Below are 24,723 nucleotides of genomic sequence, written 5' to 3' on the forward strand. Positions count from 1 at the left end.
ATAACACACATTTTGGTTCCTCTACACGTTTTCGGTCTCGCAGCCCTCTGTGTACCGTGGCAATCCTATTTCCCTAATAAGCTTTCTCTCCTCCTCCTAAGTGGCTACGTCAAATCTTCTCTACTCTCTTCCTTGCAAAATCCTGTATTTCCTTCTGTCTACTCAGGAACCCTGCTCTCTTCAGTAATCATTTCCTCCCTCTCCTATATCCTAAGCCTCTTCCCCCTGTAATAGTTCTTCACGTTAGCATCCTAACAAGTTCCTCCAGCTCTGGATCCTTCTCTCGTCCCCTTCCCATCCAAGCTTCTTCCATAGGTGGTCTTATACTTATAGCCTCCAACACTTTGCCTTCTATCCAATCCTCATTCCAAAGTTAACTGGCTTCTGATTCCATAATTTCACCAAAAAAGAGCCAGTTGAGGTCACCAGTGACCTCTCATCCAACTGACACTCTCCAATATTTTTCTGACACAATCCCTTCTCCTTGATACACTCTCTTCCCATTTCTCAGGATACTGCATTCTCCTGCTTTTCCTCCAATCACTCTGGCTTTTCCTTCTCAGTCTCTCCTTCATGCATCGTACTCTGTCCATCCTCCACAAAATGCCAAGTGCCTCTCTTCACACTATTTTATGTGATCTAACCCCTCCCGAGGCTTTAACAGCTATATGCTCTCCAAAAGAAAACAGCCAAGCTAAAGTGTCATCTGCCAGATTGGTAAATTGAAGAACTAGAATATAAAGAAGTTTCTTCTGTCATCACTTAAAATAAATATCATGGATGAAACTTTAGAAAAAGGATACAAACGTCTTTAAAACATACTTGAATATGGGTAGAATACTCTTGCTATATCTTTCAAACAGCAGCATTCTACTTACCTCTATCTTTCAGCTCATTAAAGTCATGAATATTCTGAAAAGCAGTAGGGTCTAAGCCCTTAGGTGACTGCCTTCTGACTGGAGCTTGCAACCGATGTCTAGCCATGTCAAATATATCCATAGGATTCCTTTCTCTTTTCCTACAGATAAATGACAAATTATGATAAATATGTTTTATGGGAAGAGAATCTGAGTTCCTATTTAACTCCCTGTAAAAGAAACTTAGCATCTTTCAACACATCACAAAAATTTATTCTAATAGCTGTTATTTCAATCCCCAAATATTTAAAAAATACGTATTACTAAGGTCAATGTTTGTTATCTTTCAAAATGCTCAGATGTAAAGTATCTTATTAGAAGAGTAGAACGGTTTAAGCTTCCCCTTAAGATGTTCATGTAGTAGAAAGATCACAGTCTTTGAGGTCAGAGAAACCAAGATTCAAAGAGCAGCTCTGCTATTTACTAGCGGTTTGACTTTGATTTCATCATCTATGAGATGCAGATAATATCCATCCCTTTTAGTCTTATGAGCATGAGAATTACATGAAGTTATACATTGTAAAGTACCCAGTACAGTACGTGACATGTATTAGGTACTTGATAAATGTTACCTTCCCCTCAGCCTAACATAGAAATTATACAGAGAAAGACAGTATTAATATGCTGCCCAATAAAACGGGTCTTATCCACAGTCCCCAACACTGATTTTACAACAGGCTTTCAGGGAACTTGACACCTAATTAGTCAATTAACACTCTAGTCCTGCGGTACCTAGAAAGTTAACATAACAGGCAGGTAGTTTAGTAAGGGGATTTTCTGCTAGGCTTTTCGAGCAGTGATGATAAGAGAGGAGTGGAACAGGGGATGGTATCTCGAGCCCTGAAAACAAAATAAAACCAAGTATCTCCTGCTGATTCCCACAGCACTAGCAAGGTCCCCTCTATTTTTGAAAATGCAGCTCTAAGGTATAGATGTAAGAGAGTTGGTGAGACTCCTGCCTTCGTTTCTTTATTCACTAAATCTTCCCTAAGCACTTAGACAGAAATAGCTGGGATTCCAACAAGCAGTGCCCCAGCTCTCAAGGAGTTTCCTTTCAGGGGCAGGACTCACCAGGGCCACAAAACCGCCTTGTCAAGGTCTGATACAGACCCCCCTAAGGGAACCGCCTAGGGTGACAGGAACTGCAACGGAGATTCATTAACATGCACAACAAATACTAAAAAGGCCTCTAGAAGGCCATTAAATTGGAATCCTGTCCAGTTTCCATGAACACTAACAGTTAAAGAGGCTGCTGAGTTAGGAATTAGGTTGTTAGATCTTCTTTGCATGTGAGCTGGCTCGTGTTTGTTTTGTGCCTAGCACACAGTAGGAGATCAATAATGTGAAGATTCTTTTTGTGAAACTATTGTAAAAGTGGAACAAAGAACCAACTCTGAGATGTTTCTGATCATAACACATATTAAAATTACCAAGGTAAATCATTAACCAAATTTTGCTACATAATGGTAATTCTAATATATATATCTAACTTCAGGCAGCACATAGAATTTATAAGGTACTTTCAAGTACACGCATTTATTTATTCTTCAGTAGAATCTCATGGGGTAGAAATTATTTATGATTTGCAAATGAGAAAACAAAAGGTGCCTAGTTTCTCTTTCTTAAATCATTCTGGTTTGCCAAAAGAGAAGCACAGTCTTCAATTTATGAATGAAAATAAAGAAAATGTCAATAATCTATTACATTGAAACAAACATGCTCATTTGCAATATGGAAAGCTGCAATAGTTAAGGCATTTATAACATTCTAAAAGTAAATAAAGAAAAACTATACTGACCTCTCAATTACTTAGAAAAAGGTGACCTACTAAAGAAGAATTATTCATTGAAAATTACCACCTTGGGTTAACATTTCATTATATAGCCTGTCTATATCTTGAAATTTCCCCACCATGTTTACTTAGCCAGAACATGCTTGGAGAATGCCAACAAAAATCTAATTAAAGCATAATTAGGCAAGTTAACATACTGCATTAAAATTCTACCACATACTGGATTAGAGTCAGTGACTTCAGTTTGAATTTAATATACATACAAATTGATGGACATAGGGACAATTAAAGATATGTTTATGACTTAGTATACATACATATATCATCGGTCCATTGAGGACCTAGAAGCAATGACACCCACTAGCAACAAGCATATCCAGCATCCAGAGCTTGGTTTCTAAATACCATTTTCCTAGAGGAATCAGAGTGCCTTGGAGAAATGGCTGATTCTAGGGGTAGGGCAGGGGAAATACAAGATGATCCTGGAACATCTTGTAGCATCAGAAAGTAAGGAAGTGCTCAAAAAACAAAAGGCTGGGGACATGTATCTCTTTGGAGATACAGGAGCCAATCTGAAAGAGCTCTCACTGGCCAAAGCTGCAACAATTTGAAAAACAACATAAATAATGTACTACTGGATTATAACCCAAAGTACAAAATAAATATACATGAGACAACAGACAAAAAACGACTGAATAAATAAATAAAGGGAAGAGAAAGGACAAACCTTTCTTACTGAAGAATTCTAAGTAATATATGTAGAACACATCCTCTTCAGGAAATAGAGCTTAATCCTACCTCTTCTGCAGTCTTGCAAGTGTGCTAAACTTAGTGATTTGTGTCCAAAGAATAGTAATTTTGCAGTGGAGAAACCTGGCAAATACCACTTTAACCAAATGATGAAGGTTCCCATCCCCAGGGATGTCTTGTGGATGTCACGTACTCCGACATGAAGTGATGAGAAGGGCACCAAGTGCTCGTCTTTCCAAAAACTCTTAACCCGTCTCATCGTGAGAAAACATCAGACAAACCCCCACTGGGGGACATACTACAGGATACCAGGCCAATACTCCTCTAGACTGTCACAGTCATGAAAAACAGGAAAGACTGCGAAACTGTCCTGGACCAGAGATGCCTAGGAGACCTGACAACTCAGTACAATGTGGTACTCAGTACTGATTGGATCCTGGAACGGAGAGGACATAGTGGAAAAACTAGAGAAATTTAAAAAGTCTAGAATTTAGTTAGCAGTGACATTCCAATGTCAGCTTCTTAGCTGTGACAAATGTACTCTGGTAATGTAAGATGTTAACACTAGGGAACACTGGGTGAGGAGTATACAGAAACTCTCTGTACTATGTTTGCAACTTTTCTATAATCTAAAATTATGTCAAAATAGACAATTTATTCTTTTAAAAAATAAGCACCTTCTTTAAAGAAAGTGTGGTAGTTGCTACTACATTGATTTTACAACCTACTAAAAGACTGCAATCTGTAGTTTGAAGAACATTGCTTTATAAAATTTAAGAGTCCTTTTGGCAAAAATGATCAGAAATGTTTGGTAATCTGTAAGTTATTTTGCTGGAAAATAGTATTTCAGAAAACAATATATGTTGGAGGAAAACGTAAAAGTTGGCTTTAAAATGTAATTGTCTGTGATTATTCCAAATAATTTTCTGAAATTTTCCATTCCTATATTATTTTCCCCTCAGGAACTAAATTTCTACACCTGATTTTCTAGAAGAAAGGGAAAGTAAAGAGATTATTTTTATAACTGTCTAGTCTGTGTCTTCTTCTAGTCTTGTTTAAACTACCTCTGTCCTATCTTATGCTTCCTCATCACTTAGAGTAGCTTGAGAAGCAACTTCTGCATCCCCCTGCCTTGTGTACATAAGATCCAGTATTAGTCAATTATTTGTCATTCACTGATTTCTGTAGTGAGACAAACAATCCATCCTAAAGACACAGCTATAAGAATGGCCTGCTTCCAAAACTGACTTTTCCTCTAAGTCTAATCCTATTAAACATTTCATGGTTAGGGACAGTATTTTTGGTTCTCCTTCAAGAAAGTGCTACTTCTAGGGGGCTGGCCCCATGGCCGAGTGGTTAAGTTCACATGCTCCACTTTGACGGCCCAGGCTTCGCTAATTTGGATCCTGGGCGCAGACATACACAACACTCATCAAGCCATGCTGTGGTGGCATCCCACGTAGAAGAACTAAAATGACTTACAACTAAGATATACAGCTATGTACTGGGGCTTTGGGGAGAAAAAAAGAAAAAAAAAGAGGAAGATTAGTAACAAATGTTAGCTCAGGGCCAATCTTCTTCAGAAAAGAAGAGAAAGTGCTACTTCTTCTTTCTTCCTCCCCACTCCCAACCTTCTGTTACTACCACAACCATCATCACCATTGTTATAAATATATTATTGCCAATACAGAAGGACAATTAAAATGCTCAATTTTATATTAAGTTAAATATTCATTAAATAGCTCATTTTCATAGTGAATAAATTCTAAAATTGTGGACAAATGTTTTATGAAGGTAACTTTATCCACATAAAATTGAAGAATGTGAATCAAAAAAGCTTCAGTTAAGAGTTGTTTTGCCATAAAAGAAAAAAAGAAGGAAAAAGAAAACCTACCACATGCTACAAACACAAATAGACTCAAAAATTCATATACTATTTTGGATTAGTTGCAACAAGTCCCTCCACCCAAATATAATTTATTTAGCTAGATTTCTTTGGGGGAGAAAAGGTTATCTCAGTCATCACAATTCCACCAACAATCTCTTAAAAACTTTTTCAAGTGCACAAACTATTCATTCTAACAAAGGTGACTTTACAATAAAGATTAATTAATCCTGTTCCAAAACTACAGAATTACTGGATAAATTCTGATTGACATATGATTCTTTATCCTGAACACAAAAAATTCAAGAACAGACAAAAAATGCAATTCGAAACTTGCCTTATATGAATTTCATCATCAATGTCCATGTGTAGCAATCGCCCTTGTAGACGCCGCTCTTCACTACGAAGCTGTTTTCTCATTTCTGATAATTCCATAATTACATTTTTTTTCTCCTCTGCAAATTATCATTGATAAGTAAAAAATGAGACAGGTATAAGAACAAAAGATTAAATATTAAACATAATCTGATTTATTATAAAGCTAAAATGCTCAGAAATTTTTATGAAACTTATTTTTAATGTTTTACATATATAGATCATATTTATGAATATCATTAAGACCCATAAACACATTTCTGATAAAACAGGAACTTCAAAAGTTCAGGAATATTTTCAGAGTCAGGAGAGTACAACTGTAACGTGGCAGTACAAGGGGGTTCTTTTGTGGAGATGGAACAGTTCTGTATCTCGATTGTGTGGTAGTGAAACAAATTATACACGATAAAAATGCACAGAACTACACACAAACACACATAAATTAGTGCACATTACAACTGTGAGCAGACCAATGTCAATTTCCTGGTGTGATACTGTACTTTGTAAGATGGTACCACTGAGGGAAGCTGGGGGAGGGTATGGCAGGACCTCTCTGTACTATTTTGCAACAGACTGTGAGTCTATATTTCAAAACAAAAAGTTAAAAAAAGAAACATGCTAGATTGTAGGTTTAATAGTTAACTCTACCTTCTGCACGGAGCTGATTTTTCCTGGCGGGTACCGGAGGAGACTGTGCCCTGGACATGGAACTTTCCTGTTTAACATTCATGACAAAGATACGCTCAGTATGTCTTCCCTACTCAGAAGCTTGAAAGAGTAATTTTTTGAAGTCACTATATGTAAAAGAAACTAAATTCCCCTATCCTACCTATAAACTTACCCTTCCCATCACAATGGGAGAGTCCTTGCCCCATCCAAAAATAATTCTTTCACCTTGACTCCCACCTCTTCCATCAATTATCTTTTCTCCACCCTCTTCTTCTCCCCAAACACCTTCCTCTCAGCCTATGCTTAAAAATCTCTCCCTTCTTTAAAAAAATTGTTACCTCACCCATAATCATTCATCTATTGTCCATTCTCTCCTTCCCCTTATAGTCATGCTTCTATAAAGAATGGCAAATGCAGTATGGTGCCAACCTCCTTATTCCCATTCACTCCTCACCACTCAGGTAATGCCTTTGCTTCTACACCTCATCACTCCACTAATACTGCTCTCACCAAAGTCACCAAGTGATCCCCAAGTGACACATTCAATGAGCATCATAAGTCCTTGTTTCACTTGGACAGTAGCAACTGATATCATTGCCACTCTCTGTCACTTTCCCTATTTCCTCTCTGCTTCTTAAATGTTGGTAATTCTCTAATGTTCCATCCTGAGCCATCTTTACTTCCCCCGAAGTCATCCTAGACAATCGTATTCATTTGACAAGCAACAATTTTAATGGCTTCTAAAACTACAAATTCAGTCCAAAGCTCCTTCCTTAGCACAACCTTTATTTTCAACTGCCTACTCTATATAACTCTCACCAGAAATTTGAAAGTTGTCACTGACTCCTACCCACCACACACAGAGTGAGTAAACACCACTATTTGTGTCTCTTAAATGTATCTTGAAGCATTTCTCAGTTCTTAATGTCACTGCCTTTGCTTAGGTCCTCAAAGTCTCACACCTAGATTTCTGCAAAAGCATAAAACTTGTCTTCATGTTTACAGTCTTGCAAGGCCTCTAAAATCTATCTCCACACCACTGCCCGAGGGAACCTTATGCAAGACAAATATGGCCACGTCATTCTCCCAAGTAAAATATTACAATGAATTCCCATACATTAACTACACAGACTTACCAAATCAGAAACTCAGAGGGTGGGATTCAGGAAGATATTCTAACATATTTCTTTGTCTATTCTTGTAATTAGCCTGTTATTTCACTAGCCTACGAAATAAAGTCAGAACCCCTAGCACTCTGTACAACATTCTGTATATGTTCTGATCTCCATCTCCTCTGCCACCTTGGTCAGGCCAGACCAAACCATATGTTTTTGCCATGTGTGCCATGCAGCTTACACTTCCCTCAATGATTTTGCACACGCTGAAAGTCCCTCACCCTCCTTGTCTTTATGGCAAATTCCTACTCATTCTTCAAGAGTCAACTCAAGGATCAACCCTTCTGGAACATTTTCCCGGCTCTCTTTTGATTGCAGCTCAGTCTAAGGTATAAGGGACTTCATTAGCACAACTATAGCTAGCCAGAAGATATATTATCAAAGAAAAGGCCTTCTTGAGGGGCCTAGACAAGAATCATTTGCTAAATTATGACTTGTCAAAAGAATTTAAACTTTAGGGCATCAAGTACTATCAGTTACAACTGAAGCAGCAAATTACTGTAGACATTATCTATATTTCAGATCTGAAAAAACGTAACCTAACTAAATATGATGAAAGAAAATCTCATTCAATCCCCCCAATCCAATAACTTAGCTAAGATTAACAAATCAAAAGAGCAAGTATATACTTGAATAAAGGAACTTATAATGCTGTCAACTGAAGGAGGTCTTTGGAGTTTGCTTGCAATTTTGTTCTGAAGAGCAGGAACTACAGGAGAAGGATGTCTCAAGCGCTAGGGGGGAGAAAAAAAAAAAATATATATATATCTACACACACATACACACACACACATCCCCAACATATGTACGTATACACACACCCACACACCCCAATAGTTAACAAGACCATCTAAGAAGTTCAGAATACTAGGGCTTTTATTTAATAAAACACTTTTTTACCAAAAAAGAATCAGAAATTCAATTATATAAGATCAAATGTATCAGTTATGATAAACATGTATACATTTAGATATCCCTATTAAAGAACATAACTCTCAGATTAGGACAAAAAATTTCAACAAACTTAGGTAAAGCAATAGCACAGCAAATATTAGGAAAGCAACAAAAATAAAAATATATAGCCAAAGTAAAAAATCATCTTAATAACAAAAGAAATAGGACAATACAGAAAACAAGCACAAACTCTTTTCTGGAAAACAATGTAAATCAACCTCTAACATCTAGATCCCTTGTCACAAAGAGCATCATGGATGAGGGAATTTTTCAGGTCACAATAGGGTTCTCTGTCTCCATAAGAAAATAAAACAGGTTTCAGTTTATAGTGTAATAAAACTAATAGTTCCCAAGTTCACATTAAAATATAAATGCTAAAACCATAAAAACTCCCAACAAAAGGCAATGATAATTATCTGGGTAAAAAAACCCCAGAGTATACATGTGGATGTTAAATTGTTCTTTTTACAGAGTAGAGACTCAAATATTACTTTCACAAGTGACTTTGACAAAATTAGATACATAAAAGAGAAAGCTTTTTTAAAAAAACCTCTAGGTGACCACAAGCAGAATTATAAAGACAATATAAACCTTCTAAAGGACTGCAGATGATGAAGCAAAAAAAAAGCATAGTCCCATAATAAGAAAACAAGTAACTATCAAGGAAGCAAAACCAAAAATGTCAGAAATTCAATTAATATGATCAAATATGTTCATTATGATAAACAAACGGATTTAGAGATCCCCATTTAAAAGATTATAATTCTCAGATTAAGATAAAAAAACCAAAGTTCAACAAACTAAATAAATATACAAGCTAACTTTTTTAAAAAATAAAAAATAGTGACACAAAAGTAAAAACTAGAAGAGTAGACAAAAATATTTATCAGGCATACATAAATGAAAAACAAACAGCTAGCAAGGCTAATTTCAGAACTGTGGGGAAAATGCATTAAATGGAACAAAGCTGGTTTAAACCTTTATGGTACTTCACAATTAAACTATAATAGTCATAAAATTATATTTTCCTAAGAAATAGCATTTTTTATTAAACATTATAAGAAATTAGTATAAACACAACTGTGGGAAACTAACCATCTTTCATTCTTAAATAACTGATTTTACAATAAAATACTCTGTGTTTTCTGTTCAATTTTGCTGTAATCCTAAAAAATAAACTTGTCCTAAAAAATAAACTTCATTAATTAAAAATATGAATGATATGACATTTGAATATTTTAAAAGGCTAAACAAATATATACCCAATTTTATATCCTAAGAATGAAGACTATTGCCTAATATTCCCAGAACGTTGAAAATAAACAAAACAAACAAAAATATAGATCTTACTTATAAATTCCCTTTTAAACAATATTTCAGCAAATTCTAATTGTGAACACTTATCAATTCTATCACTATAAAACCTTGGGATGAGAAACCAAATAGTGTATTTGAACCAATCAGATATGGCTCATGTTAATCGAGAGTAGGTTATATACTGAACCAAACCATATCATAAACACACCAGAGGAATCCTGCTTAGGAGAAATAATACCTGTATAAATCTAAATTTCTGAAAATAATTTTCTTAAATTAAATTGGGCTAAACATATAAGACATACAGGGTTTTTCAAGATGTAAGCCACAGGCCAACTGCATCCGAACCCAAGGATACCTGTAAAATGCAGATTCCTGGACTGCCTTAGTAAAGCAGACATTTTGTAGATGAGATCCAGGAACATGTATTTGAAACAAGTCCCCAGTGATACTTATGCATAAAAAATTTTAAATGTAGCTTTGACATATAAGCAAGGGTGTGAAGTGTATCCTCATAAGGGCCAAGTGGCTTTCTAGAGAGAAAACCTCTAATAACTTCAATTCATGCACCTAACTGTGAACATCAACCCCTTATCTCAGAAACATGGACTTCAAACTAGTCTGTGGTGAGCCATCAGTTTCTTTTTTTTTTTTTGTTTTTTTTTTTTGAGGAAGATTAGCCCTCAGCTAACTACTGCCAGTCCTCCTCTTTTTGCTGAGGAAGCCTGGCTCTGAGCTAACATCCGTGCCCATCTTCCTCTAGTTTATACGTGGGACGCCTACCACAGCATGGCTGCCAAGCAGTGCCATGTCCGCACCCGGGATCCGAACCAGCGAACCCCGGGCCGCCGAGAAGCGGAACGTGCGAACTTAACCGCTGCGCCACCGGGCCGGCCCCCATCAGTTTCTTTTTTAATTTCCAATCCATCGTGGACAAATGTGTAAAACAGAGTAAGAATGAATTACTAGATAAGTGAAAATTTTTAAAAAGACAGTATACATTTCAAGCCCAACTTTTTTATTAGTAGATTCAACACACAAATTGCTACAAAAGTTCCCAAACACTTACTCTCAACTTCTGTACTTACTCTTGTCATGAACAGTTCATAGGGTGCTGACCCACAGGCCACGGGAAGGAGAATAAGAATGGCTAAGGTAAGTAAAGCCAGCACATTCACTGGGGCAAACAGCAACAAAGCACAGTAAGGAAGTTCAGTGCACTGCACTCAGACAAAGCAGTAAGATGGAAGGGATGAACACAGGCACCTCCTTCACTTTTTCTCTTTTGCTAGTAACTCCATAACTCTTATACTGAAAGTAGGCTTTAATTGACATTTTTGTCTGAAACTTACCTTTGTTTCTTCCCCGATTATATTTTCTCTTTCATAGTAGTGTTGAAGTTGTAGGTTGTGTTTTTCTTCTTCTTCTTTCTTCTTTCTTTCTGCTTCTTTTCGTCTTTCTTCAGCTAACCGAATAAGCTCTTCATTTTTTAGCCTTTGCTTTAGAATACAGAGAAAAATATACACTCCATATATACATTCTATAATCCACTCAAAAACCTGCTGCCTTATTTGTGTGAAATAAAGCAATACAATTGAAGATATAGGTGATATTGTGTTCTTTAACATAAAGATGTCTGCTTAACAATAAAATATTAAGTATTTTTCATAAGATCTTTAATCAGCCTAAACTATTTTTTGGCTTAAAAAAGTCATCATTTCTCTCTTTCTTAACTTAGTCTTCCACTTCAACAAAACAATATCCAGGGGCCAGCCCGGTGGTGTAGCGGTTAAGTTTGTGTGCTCTGCTTCAGCAGCCTAGGATTTGCAGGCTTGGATCCTGGGCATGGACTTAGCTAGCACCACTTGTCAAGCCACGCTGTGGCAGCATCCCACATAAGATAAAGGAAGATTGCTACAGATGTTAGCTCAGCGACAATCTTCCTCAAGCAAAAAGAGAAAGACTGGCAACGTATGTTAGCTCAGGGACAATCTTCCTCATAAAAAAATAAAAATTAATTAATTAATTAGTAGCCAATGAATGAATATTGACCTGATATTTTCTAAATGTGGTCCAAGGCTGTTCTCCTTTGTAAATAATAAATATCTTTTCAAGTCAAAATAAAGATTTCACTTTCAGACCAAGCAGAAAAAGAGTAGGAAAGAAATGTACCTCCTCCTCTTTCTCTCTTTTCTTTTCCTGTTCCTCTTCATACTCTTGCTGAATTCGTGCCCTCTGTTCTGCAAGCCGTTTTTCTTCTTTTTCCTCTGCAATTCTCAGTTTCTCTCGCTCTGCTTCCTCTCTTTGTTTTTTTTCCTCAATCTAAAGAATTAAACCCAGTTATTACTTTGCAAAAACTACTAAAAAGTTAGACTAACACTTAATTTTTTTTAATAGTATCCTATGACTTCAACATTTATACCCTTCAACATTCATACCTTCTTGCAAGTAAAAATAAGTCCCTAAAATTTTCAATTAAGAAACACTGTCTTCTTTTGGGCATTTCTGCTATTTTAAATGCTATCTGCTTACATACATAAATTGGGAAATAATTGCAAAGTGTGATTACAACTAGTTTTTATTTATTTACAATCTAAACTACTTAGTCAAAAATATCAAATCATGTGAGAAAAAAATGTTGATTTTCAACTAACACATAGCATCTAGAAAGATTCATTCTATGCCTATTGGTGAATATTTTATTGTCTTTCAGTTTTAGAAATTTCAGCATTCTTTAATAATTAATGATTTAGTAAAGTTTAGAAATTATTAAGTTGACCGGTATAGCTAATATGTCTCCTTATTCCTTTTTCAGATATAAGTGAAATAATATAATTTTAGTACTATTTATATCTGATATAAATTAGATATTTTAGATAACTGCATGGAATTTTAGAATTTACTTATCCTATGGATAAAATATTTGCAAGTTCAGTTTATTAAAATTCTTACGAAACTTTGAAACTATGATCAAATAAGCAATTCACCTGAAAACGAAGAAAATTCTTGTATAATTCTTGCTGTCTAATCTGAAGTTCAGTTGGAGGCTCACCAAATATATTTCCCCGAGCAAAAGGAGAGCTCTGCGTTTGCATATGACCTTGAAAGGGAAATTTTGAAAAAACATACCATTAGCCAATGCACAGGTTAAAGAATGAAGACTTTGCTAATAAATTCATATTTTGAAAAAATGTGCTAAATTCAGAAGTCCAGAAGGAAAAATCAGAAGACGAAGGCTAAGATTAGACTCAAGACCAAATGAAAAGTAATGAGAGAAAGAAAAATGATGAAACTGAAATAAAACTAATAGTTGAAACATCATTATGTATCTACACCTGAAAGACACCAGGGAAACATTGACGCTAACAGCCTAAACAACTCTCATTGCAGCAAAGGCTTTAAAGCAAAATTCATGGAGAGAAAAATAAGTACATGTTTAAGCTCTTATCTATGTAAATATACTTTTTTAAGAACACTAACTACACATTAAAATGTATTATGTATACATATATCAAAAAATTTCTAGAATTGTTTTAAAAAATCAGTAACTCCAAAAGTCTTCACATCCATCCATGGTTTAAATAAGAGATTAGAAAGTCAGCTCTAAAAACATTTTTAAAAAATTAGAATGACTCTTTTAATCACTGCAATAATTTTTACTTAAAAAGTCTATTGAATTAATGGGATATAAACATGAACAATAAAAATGTTATATAATACCTATAAAATAGTATTATACATTCTGGGAAAGGAAAGAAAATTATTTCACAAAAGCAACTTGAAAAATAATTATACCCCAGAAGTCTCTTTGAATGCAGGAAAAAAAAAACGATATTGGAATTTAAGCCTGACATAAATTTTTATACTATTTTTTAGTTACTGGCTCATTCTTCATACTATCAATCTAAAGTATTTTATTTGTCTCATTCATGTAGTTTGTGTAAGCTGACAGCTTTGCAATTTAGCTGCCATTTAGATCTATTTTGCCTTTGTATTTAAATTTATTAATGCTTACATGAACAGATAAGCAGACAGCCAAATCAACACTTAAACAACAAAATTAAACATCAGTCATTAAGTTTATGCTCTTTTTTGGGAAGGGGTTATGGAAATTTAATTTTTCCAGTGTTTTTACTTGGTAAGCAGAGCTACATGCCTGAAAGTGTTATTAATAAGATAAAGTTCTAGGCTGAGACAGAACTACAAACAATACTGGATGTAGAAGAAAAGCATAGAGAAGGGGTCTGTAGCATTAAGATCTCAATACAGACTACTAGAAGCAGCAGCAAATGAAGAGAAAAATAATGATCATCAGAAAGAGGCCAAAATGCTCTTCAATAATATGAAAAGCTGTTTTGATGCTCCTGCTGCACATTGAATTATTACAGACTCAGAGTGAGAGCTAAATTAATAATTTCATCAAAATTAAAAGTTCTAATTTTAGTGCTCCAAAAATCAAAACCAGATCCACTGAGTAAAATCTCTTGTGGATCAAATTAAGAAAGCATTTTCTTGTAATCAGAGATCAAACAGTGGTACAGGATGCCCATGGAAACAACAAACAATCCATCTCCTGAAGTGTTCAAAAGGCTGCAGAAACTAGTGCTACCATCAAAGGCTTGAAAGATGTGAGGCTAGTGATTCTAATTACAGCTCCCCATTTAAACTGCCTGTCTGGCCAATAAGTCATACAGGTTAAAAATAAAAAAAATTTTTTAAAGACTATACGATCAGACCAGAATATTTCAGGACTTCCTAATATAAAGTTCTTTTCTAGTCTAAAATCAAAACTTTTGTGAAAGTGCAAAAGCAGAATTTATAGTAAATAAATGGTTACTTCTATAGGCATTAAAAATAGTGGAAGGTGGGGGCCAGCCCTCTGATGCAGCTGTTAAGTTTACATGTTCTGCTTTTGGCGGCCCATGTTTGCCAGTTCGGATCCTGGGTGCAGACCTACGTACTGCTTGGCAAGCCATGCTGTAGCAGGCATCCCACATATAAAATGGAGGAAGACAGACACAGATGTTAGCTCAGGGCCAGTCTTCCTCAGCAAAAAGAGGAGGATTGGCAGCAGATGTTAGCTCAGGGCTAATCTTCCTCAAAACAAAAACACAACAAGAACAACAAAAAGAAAAATAGTACAAGGTGGTGTATTTTTTAACCTTCTTTTGATTTTTAAATATACAACATATTTCCATGTATACTTGATAACGAAAGATGATGACAACTTTTCCTAGCAAGCCATAAAGAAAGATATTAAATAACTTTGAATTTATAGAGCCTTTAATTAAAGGATGCTGTTTAATAGCAAATCAAATACATTTACTTAAGAAAGAGGGATGTGACCAGATATCAAATTAGGTTTGGTTTGGTTTGGTTTTGTTTTTTGGTGAGGAAGATTGGCACTGAGCTAACAACTGTTGCCAATCATCTTCTCTTTGCTTGAGGAAGACTGTCCCTGAGCTAACATCTGTGCCAATCGCCCTTTATTTTGTATGTGGGACACTGCCATAGCATGGCTTGATGAGTGGTGTGTAGGTCTGCACCCAGGGTCCAAACCTATAAACCCCAGGCTGCTAAAGCAGAGCATGCAATCTTAATCACTATGCCACCAGACCAACCCCTCAAATTAAATTTTTAACTACTTCATTTCTTTGTACATTATGATTTTATAAGAGATGGCAAATGATTACAAATAAGCAAAAGATGAATTTTGTTGTACAATTTATCATAACCACATCTGATAACATTTTCACTAATTCAAACAGTTATGGGTGTAAGGAGCAAAGTGTGTATGTGTAAAAAGACTACTTGATTTTAAGAAATGTCCTCCCACCAGCAAAACAAAAATGTTAGCAGCAGCTAAAGTATACATAAGCAAGTTACAAAGCTAAGAAAAAATACATACCATTAAGAAGCAAACTATATTTCCCTATTCACTTTTTTCAAAATACCTAAGAAGAAAAGGTACTGAAAGTAGCATGAATAATATGTTATGCTTCCTGACTCAGGGTAACCAAATTCTCAAAATCACAGTAAGAACGTTGTCAGAGAACAGAAGAGAAATATTATTGAATGACTTTAGAAATGTTGGAAAAAAAAAAAAAAAGGTGATTAAAAACCTGAGTTTTTATTTGCAGAGTCTTCTAGGTTCTCAGCATTTGAAGTGGCTAAATTTTGGTCTAGAGATACAACAGCCCTTTTATCTTCATATGTTCTTGCATCTGGGTTATGGTAGGCATCTACATTTTGTCTGTGCATCATATTCAAATCAGCTGAGAGGGAAAAATAAGCCATTTATTTCAATAAACACATTTCTATAATTAGCATGCTTAACACATTTTCTTAAAGTAGGAAATCGGAGAGAAAAACAATAGGACAGAGCTGGAATAATTCAATGGTATCTTGGTGCCCTGAAAACAGAAACAAAATTATCAAAATTTATAAGACTAAAAACCTTATAAAATAAACTCAAAATCAGTAGAGAACTTAAGAATATATAGCTCTTCGACAATCAATAAAAACCACATTCATAGCTGTTACTTAAGAACTTGGAATCTCTTTAACATAAAACAAACACAGCAACAATTCAAAACAAGTTATAGTGAAATTTACCCAATATCATTAGCACTTCTAACAGAAAAATATAATCATATGGAGTTTTAAAATATATCCACAAATTCTTTGACAATCCTCCCTTCAAAGATGGAGCTCAGTTCCCCTCCCCTTGAGTGTGGGCCAGAGTTAGTAACGCACTTCTTACGAACAGGATGTTGCAAAATGATGGTATATGACTTCCGAAGCTACTTCATAAAAGACATTATGGTTTCCACCTTGCTTAATGTATTTGATTACTCACTCTGAAGAAAGCCTGCTACCAAATGATAAGGACACTAAAGGAGCCCTATGGAGAGGCCCACATGGTAAGGAAGTGAAGCTTCCTGAGCCATGGGAGGGCACCATCTTGGAAACAGACTCTCAGTCCCAGTCAGGTCTTCACATGACTGTAGCCCTGGCTAACATTGTGAGAGACCCTGAGACAGAACCACCCAGCTAAACCACTCACAAATTACAGACCTACAGAACTGCAAGATAATAAATGTTTGTTATTTTAAAACACTACATGATAGGTAATTTGTTACACAGCAATAGATACTACATACACATGGCAAAAATCTGAGCATGCAGGACTGGGTAAAACAATCAGTCAAACTTAAAAACAGACCTGAATGATTATGGAACTCAAAAGCTTTAACAAAATAAAAAGTAGTTTTTCTCCACAAAACAACTGAGATAGTACGGGAGCAGTATAAGGGAACTTAAACCTGGATATAAGAAGTATTTATCAGGAAGCTTGTTATGTTCAAGGATGTATTTTGAACATGAATCGCAATTAGAATACCAGATGGAACATAAGAAATAACATGTGAATGTTACCAAAGAAAATGAGAGTTCAGAATCAGGAAGGTTCATATCCTATTACAACATTTAGGACAGGTTGGACTTAGAAACTGGATAGAAGCTTCACAAGTGAAGATGGGTGGGAAAGCATAATAACGAAACAAAACAATGTAAGAAACAGCTCCAAGGGGGTAAAACATGAACGGTGTTCTGGTAACAATAAAGTAGTCCAGCTTGACTAGAGCACAAAACACACGTACGTAATAGAGCAATGAGAGGTTAAGAGAGGAAAACGCAGATTGGATGCCTATTCTGCAGTACTCTAGAACACAAGCTTACGGCTCTCTATTCTGTTCCATAGATGATAGTAGAGACAGTTTTAGTAATTATGGAAGTAGTACTAGCAAGAATGGCAGCTAAAACTTAATATTCACCATTTTTATATTCTAGACAATAACCTGCATGGGGTACTACTATTTTCACCCCAGTATTATAGACAAGAAAATCAGACTAAATCTGATCAAAGACCACAAAGCCAGTAAACTGGCAGAGCAAGAATGGGAATTCAGACAGTGAGACTCCAGAGTCCTCAATGATTTTTGAATATGGAATAATACAATTGGTTAAACTCTTGATACATATAGCTTGGATGTGAAAAACAAAGAAGAATGACTAAGTAATGAGGAAATGGCAACAGCTCAGGCAAGATATAAGAAATTTCAATTATGGTGGTAGTACGAATGAAAAAGAAGAGAATTCAAGGAACACTGAAGAGACAGAACCTATATAGTATATTATATAGCCTATATTATAACCTATATTATATTATAACCTACGTATAATATTATATGATAATATAGTTACAATAAATTATTATATATTATAATACATAATATTATATAATATATATATTAGGCTTATTAACTGACTAGATATGGGGAGTCAAAAGGACTCCGTACTTTTTAGTTTGAATGATCAGAATTATGACGCATTTACAGAAAAAGACAAAGATGAGCTGGAATTAAAAAGTAAAGTTTAGTTTTGCATGCTAGGTATACATAATCCACTAAACACCAGGTACAGAGATTCAGAAGACAGGTTGGAACTGAAGTGGAGAGTTTTAAAAGTGATCATGGGAAAATAAAGAGATTTGAAGATCATCTGCAGAGAAGGTCTAAAGAGAAACACAGTGGAGGAGATGTGGAAGGAGAGAATGGATGGAGGAAAGAGTATATCTAAGTCAAGGAACACATGATGTCAGAAGACAGTTCTAGAACAAAGACCATGTTCACAAACATAGAAGGGTTTAACCTGGCTCATAATACACACCCAATAACTGTCAGCTGAAGAGAAACCAACATCTGAGAGATGTTGCAACACCAAGAGAATGCACAGGACTTAGAGGAAAGAACTGTCAACCTAGTTCAAAGAGGATGAGTACTGAATAAAAACCATTAAATTGAAAATAGGGACATCAGTTATTTTTGAAAATGTGGCATCAGTAGAGTAGTAGGAGCTGGAAGTCATATTATGAAGCAATAAGAGAGTAGTAAGAACTTACAGCAACAAGCACAGACTACTTTTTGAATATGTTTTATATGACAAGGGAAGTATAGCAAGGTCAAGAACAGAGTTTTTGTTTGTTTGTGTTTAAGAATACAAGTAACCTAAGTATGTTCAGAGGTGGAAGGCAAGAAATGAGTAGAAAAACTGAAAATGCAAGAAAGAAGGGATTGGTGAAATCACAAAGAAAAGCTGATTGCAAGAAAATTACCAAGTGCCAAGGACTGATAAGGCATGAAGTAGATAGGTGCTCCTGAAATCACCACCAAATCCTGGGATCTAGCTGGATATGGGAAGCAAACAAAGACAGATTAAGTGTTTATATTTCATTTATGCATTGTATTGGCCCTATTAGATTTATGTTGTTTATTGAGATAATTTGCATACAATGAAGTTCATCCTTTTTAAGTGTATTGTCCAATGTGTTTTGACAACTGATTCTAATAACCACTGCTACAATCAAGATACAGAACATTTCCAATTTTCCAACCCTGTATACTTGCCAACCTCTGATCTGCACTCTGACACGATAGTATTGCCTTTTGTGTTTTACATTTTTCTCTCAGTATAATGTCTTTGAGATTTATCCATGTTGTTGCATGTGTCAATAGTTTATCCCACAAGTGTTTGTCCATTTACCAGTTGATGGAAATTTGGGTTGTTTACAGTTTAAGGCTATTATGAATAAGGCTGTTATAAACATTCACTTACAGGTCTTTGTGTGAACATAAGTTTTCCTTTCTCTTGGGTAAATACCAGGAATGGAATCACTGGGATGTATACTAAGTGTATGTTTAACTGTAAGAAACTGCCAGAACTTTTTCCAAAGAGGTTGTGCCATTTTGCATTCCCACTAGCAAAGCATGAGATTTCCAGTTACTCTAAATCCTCATCGGCACTTGAAATTGTTCATCTTTAATATTTTAGCCATTCTATTAAGTGTGTAGTGATATCTTATTATGTTTTTTAAAAGAAACTTTTTATTTTGAAATAATTTAAGTCTTACGGAAGAGTTGCAAAGATATTATAGAGAGTACCCTTCACCCATTTCCCTTAATGTTAATATCTTACATACTCTTGGCATAGTAATCAAAATTAGAAATTAAAATTGCTACAATACTATTCACTGGGACAGTCAAGAAATAATGTACAACTGAAATGTCACAATGACGTAAACTATTATGAACTCAATAAAAAATAAAACTTTAAAATATATAAACATAAAACTTCTGAAACCATCTGAAAAAAAAGTTTGCTTCAATTCTAAACAATATTTTATAATTCAATAACCTACACTTATCCTACTCACTTCCACTAATTAAACACTTAGAGAACACCATAACTGTATTGTCTGAACTGGAGATAATCTTGGAAAGTTCTTAGAAATAATCCTAGAAAGTTCTAGGAAATTATTCTATTCCAGTGTTTCCCAAAGTTTCAGTCATTTAAGCATCTCCTTTGCAGTAACTGATATGTTTCTATCAATTCATAATTTATATTCACTGTACCAAAGAATGGCTAGATGCTTATCAAGTTGAAGTCCTCTTCCTGGCATAAAGAAACCGAAACTTCCCAGCCCCCTAAGCAGTTAGGTTAGAACTTATAAGTAGGTCTAGACAATGGAACAAAGACAAAACTGACATTCCTCCACGTCTAGGCCAGGACCCAACACAATTTTCAACATGTTCTCCCACCCCCTCGACCTTGTCTGCACGGCTAGAAGTGAAGGACTTCAAAATGGAGGAGTGACACAATGGAAGAGACCCAGATTCCTGAGTCACCTCGTGGAGGAGAACCATCCAAACAGCATCAGAATGTGACATAAGTGAGAAGTAAACTTACGCTGTCTTAAGCCTCTAAGAATTGGAGGTTGCCTGTTTCAGCACCTTTCATTAAATGTCTGGACTAATACCCTTACTTTAAATGGAAATGTTACAGTACTATCCATGAATGGAAAACCAGTTGTTTTTCTAAAATACATTGAAAGAAACATTTAACTTTTTTGTGTGTGTACGAGGAAGACTGGCCGTGAGCTAACATCTGTTGCCAATCTTCCTCTTTTTTTTTCCCTTTTTTCTCCCCAAAGCCCCAGTACATAGTTGTATATCCCAGCTGTAGGTCATTCTAGTTCTTCTACGTGGGATGCCACCGCAGCATGGCTTGATGAGCAGTGTGTAGGTCCACACTCAGGATCCGAACTAGTGAACCCTGGGCTGCCAAAGCAGAGCATGTGAACTTAACCACTCAGTCCTGGGGTCAGTCCCCATATTTAACTTTTAAAATAAGAAATGTTTATCTATGTATCACCTAAAGCCACCTCGTCTATAGAGAGAGCAAGAGTTCCAGTCTTCAAAACTGTGAGGAAAGTATTTATGAGGTGAGGATAAGAAAGGAACAAATCTTTTGGTAAGAAAAGAGTTACCTTGTTAATTTAACTGAGCCTCAAATATATCTTTTCTAAAAAGCCATTTTTACCAAAGAATCAAAGATACAAAACTAATAACTCAATATCCAAAAAATCATCTGATTTCATCACTCAACTATCCCTACAATAATGTATATCACCTGAAGAACAACATGAAATCTATATTTTAACCATTTTCATGGGTTTCTAATATTCATTTCTCATTTCTAATTAAACAATTTTCAAAAACTCATTATCTTTGCTCTACTTTCATTCTTAGCTAAAAGCTAATCAGAGGTCATCCTAATATATATAACAAGTTACATAGAGTCTCTTTTCAAGTGCTTGTTGTGTGATTTTTCTATCAAACATTTTTGAGAGCACATAATAGAAAGATAAATCAATATAATTCTGCAACCTGCCAGAAAATTTCTTACATGGGTCTTTATTTTTCAAAGGAGTGCTTGCATTGTGCAACTATATGGCATATACGAATTAAACACAACATTGCTTCCCGGCACTACTCCAGATCACTTATTTTAAAGACGTCTCACTAGTTTTTTAAAAAAAACTTGTAATAAGGATTTTATTATTTTTACTAGTAAATTTTTCAAAGTTCTAACTACTAGAATTTTAGTTTGGGTAAAAATTTGCCAACTAATATAAGCTTTTCTCTGCGATTGAGTTGTTATCACCAGAGTGGGAAATTTGCAATAAAAATAAATGAATAGTATTCTGAAGAAGAAAGGCTTTCTAACCTGTTATTACATTTATTATCAAAATACCTCTTTTGATTAAGCTACATAAAGAGAGACCTCGCCTTAGTCTATGATTCTCACTTCTTTCTACTCCCCACTCTTTTCAAAAGTTAAAAATAATTTAGTTTCTTTTAAAAACAAGTCAATGGAAATAACATACTTATCAGATTTCCTCTCGCATCTCTGAGAGGAGCACCACCTCCACCTTTCCCCCAGGGGTTATAACTTCTCATTTCAGCTTCTAATTTAGCTTCATATTCTTCTTTTTCTTCACGTTCTTTCTTCCTTCTTTCTTCTCTTTCCCGAATCTTAACAACATAAGAAACATTCATAAGTGCTGACTAGTATTCTAATACAAAAAGCTAGTTTTAATATCAGATTTTATTTTATTTTTCTTATTAGAGAAAAAACTGGAGGGGCTTTTTTTCGGCATGCTTCACAATAAATTTAAAGTTGCAAGTATATGTAATATCCAATTTTAAAAACACTTCGATGGCTGGAATACAGAGATGCTGTTCCCCTCACATCATGCCACTAGAGTCCTTTCCAGCCACTGACGCCACTTTGGACTAAATCAAATCCTACCTCCCACCCACAACTTCTACCTGTGCCATTCTCTCCCTAACCTCACCAGTTCCATGGGAACCACTAAGATTGCCCTACCCTCCTTTTTCATCTCTCCTTTCATGGGACCTGGCCCGTCACAAACTAAACCCTACACTTCACCAGACCTACTCTACCCTGGGCAAATTGCACCCCTATAATTCAAAGAAGTTAAAGGTTCAGAGCTCTTTGGAGAATGGTGGACTACTATACGTAAAATTTTATGAAAGCGTACCAAACAAATACATTCTTACCATCATCAAGTATAAGCGCAGGGTTGTTGTCTAGAGACATATGGGTAGGCAATGAACAAGTATTTACATTTTGGAAAGTTACATACAAAAAATAGTGTTGATAATTCTATAACTTAAAAAAAAATCCCTTTTCCAAGGAGGTTGTCCACGTAAAAACTGAACAAAAGGAGCTTTAGAAGAAATCCAAGTGGACTTCATAGAAAAGTACCTCATATGGACATATACCTACCCAGAGTTCCAGGGTCCTCTCAGTGATATGAGTATTTCCCCAAAAATATCCATACATTTGACACAGTTACTCTTAAGTAAACTCTTTTCAAACATTACAAACTACAACAGAATCCACTATCTTCCTCCTTCAAAGTTCTACCTCCTTTTTTGCCTATCATATGCTCCTAGATTACAACACTCAGAATCATCCAAAAGCCTTCTGTTCCTTCTCATTCCTTATGTGTAATTTCTATCGATAAAACTCCAGGGATTGTCTCTTGGAAGTCCTCCCCATCTGGTTCAAGGCCTCATCACCTCCTGGCTGGACTACCTCAATAGTTTACTGAAGGGTTTTTCTGCCACATCTCTTTCCCAACCATCTACATCACAACCAGATATCTTCCTAAAAGCCACATCTGCTCACATCAACTATTTCTTTCACTCTCTGGCTTAAAATTCCCTTCCTTTGGCTGTCTGTAACAGGATGAAACTGAAAACCCCTTATTAGCTATTCCTTCACAATCTAGCACAAACTAACACTGGAGCCCATTCCCCCACATCAATTCCATTTCATGAATACACCAGGAATTTCAAATCTATTCATTGTATACCATGCAGCTCAAATATCAACAACCATATGAAGCCCTCAACTGCCAAGGCAACTATTCTCCCTATCCTCTGCTTCCAACAGCATTCTAGTCTGTTTACCTCAAAACTTATCATATTGAATTATAAATAACTCGGGTTTTTCTTCTCCTCTGCCATACTCTTAAGTTCCGAGGGACCACTGTTCTAACAGGTAAGATGTTCAACATTAAATGAGTGAATAAAGGAATGAATGAATACCTGCTGCAGCAAAGCTTCTTGGTAAGACTGAAGTGACTGTTTTGAAGGCTTTGGTTTATCTTCAAAAAACAATCCTGAATTTATTGCTCGATCACTTGTAATTTTCAGTTCATTCTGTCTAACTGTATTCCTACATCAAACACACAATTAATCATTTGAACCCATTTATGACTAAGCAAGAAGAAAATGCAATATTCCAAACAAGAAAAGATATTTCTCTGTAGGTCAAAGAGAAATCCTTAAGTAAACGACCCCTTCCTAAGTTCTTTCCCCTGTGTCTGCTTTCACAATTCATGGAACTTTCAAATTTACTGGATTTACTTCTTGATCTAGATGGCAGTTACATGGGGATGAAAAGACTTTGAGATAATTCATTAAGCAGTATACATATGATGCAGGCACTTTTCTGAATGCATAGAAATAATAATATAGTAGAAGTCCATCAAATAATATCATAACTAATGATTTACTTAAGAAATGTACTCCAGTATAAAATAACTTCCTAGCCATTTCAAGAATGAAATAATATATTTACAGTAAAAAGTCTGACTGCCCCAAATAAATAAAAATCTCTGAAAAAACTTACCAGGAAGCAAAAAAGCAAAAATTTAAAACATATTTTGGTTATATAAATCTCAAGCAATAAAGTGCTATTTGTCTTAAATACAAATCATGTTAACGTACAGGAACACAGCCACTTTGAAGAAAACAATACACTTAAAAAATATGAATTATAAAAGATAAACTCTATTAGTTTTATAATAAAATTACAATTATAAAAAAGAGACTACAAAAGACTTCTCATCTCCAAAAACATCACCATCACCTTAAATAATGAGTTCCCTTTGTA

General features: G+C 35.3%; 1 protein-coding gene across 19 annotated transcripts in view; it reads right to left on the minus strand.

The window, feature by feature from the left end:
• Positions 1-24,723, minus strand: part of CSPP1 (centrosome and spindle pole associated protein 1) — a 151,096-nt gene that overhangs the window by 19,143 nt on the left and 107,230 nt on the right. For 16 of the 19 annotated variants that reach the window (XR_011493170.1, XM_070481155.1, XM_070481161.1 and 13 more), the window contains 10 exons: positions 23,874-24,003; positions 22,121-22,268; positions 15,957-16,109; positions 12,822-12,934; positions 12,007-12,156; positions 11,187-11,333; positions 8,193-8,297; positions 6,368-6,434; positions 5,682-5,799; positions 879-1,018 (listed from right to left, as the gene is read on the minus strand). Coding sequence is in view for 18 of the 19 variants with exons in the window: in XM_070481155.1 (XP_070337256.1) it covers positions 879-1,018; positions 5,682-5,799; positions 6,368-6,434; positions 8,193-8,297; positions 11,187-11,333; positions 12,007-12,156; positions 12,822-12,934; positions 15,957-16,109; positions 22,121-22,268; positions 23,874-24,003 (1,271 nt within the window). In the remaining variant the exon portion in view is untranslated. The remainder of the gene's footprint in view (positions 1-878; positions 1,019-5,681; positions 5,800-6,367; positions 6,435-8,192; positions 8,298-11,186; positions 11,334-12,006; positions 12,157-12,821; positions 12,935-15,956; positions 16,110-22,120; positions 22,269-23,873; positions 24,004-24,723) is intronic. The other 3 variants (XM_070481162.1, XM_070481157.1, XM_070481156.1) reach the window with 2 other exon arrangements.

The sequence above is a fragment of the Equus asinus genome, chromosome 12 (genome assembly GCF_041296235.1).
Source record: "Equus asinus isolate D_3611 breed Donkey chromosome 12, EquAss-T2T_v2, whole genome shotgun sequence".
Classification (NCBI taxonomy): domain Eukaryota; kingdom Metazoa; phylum Chordata; class Mammalia; order Perissodactyla; family Equidae; genus Equus; species Equus asinus.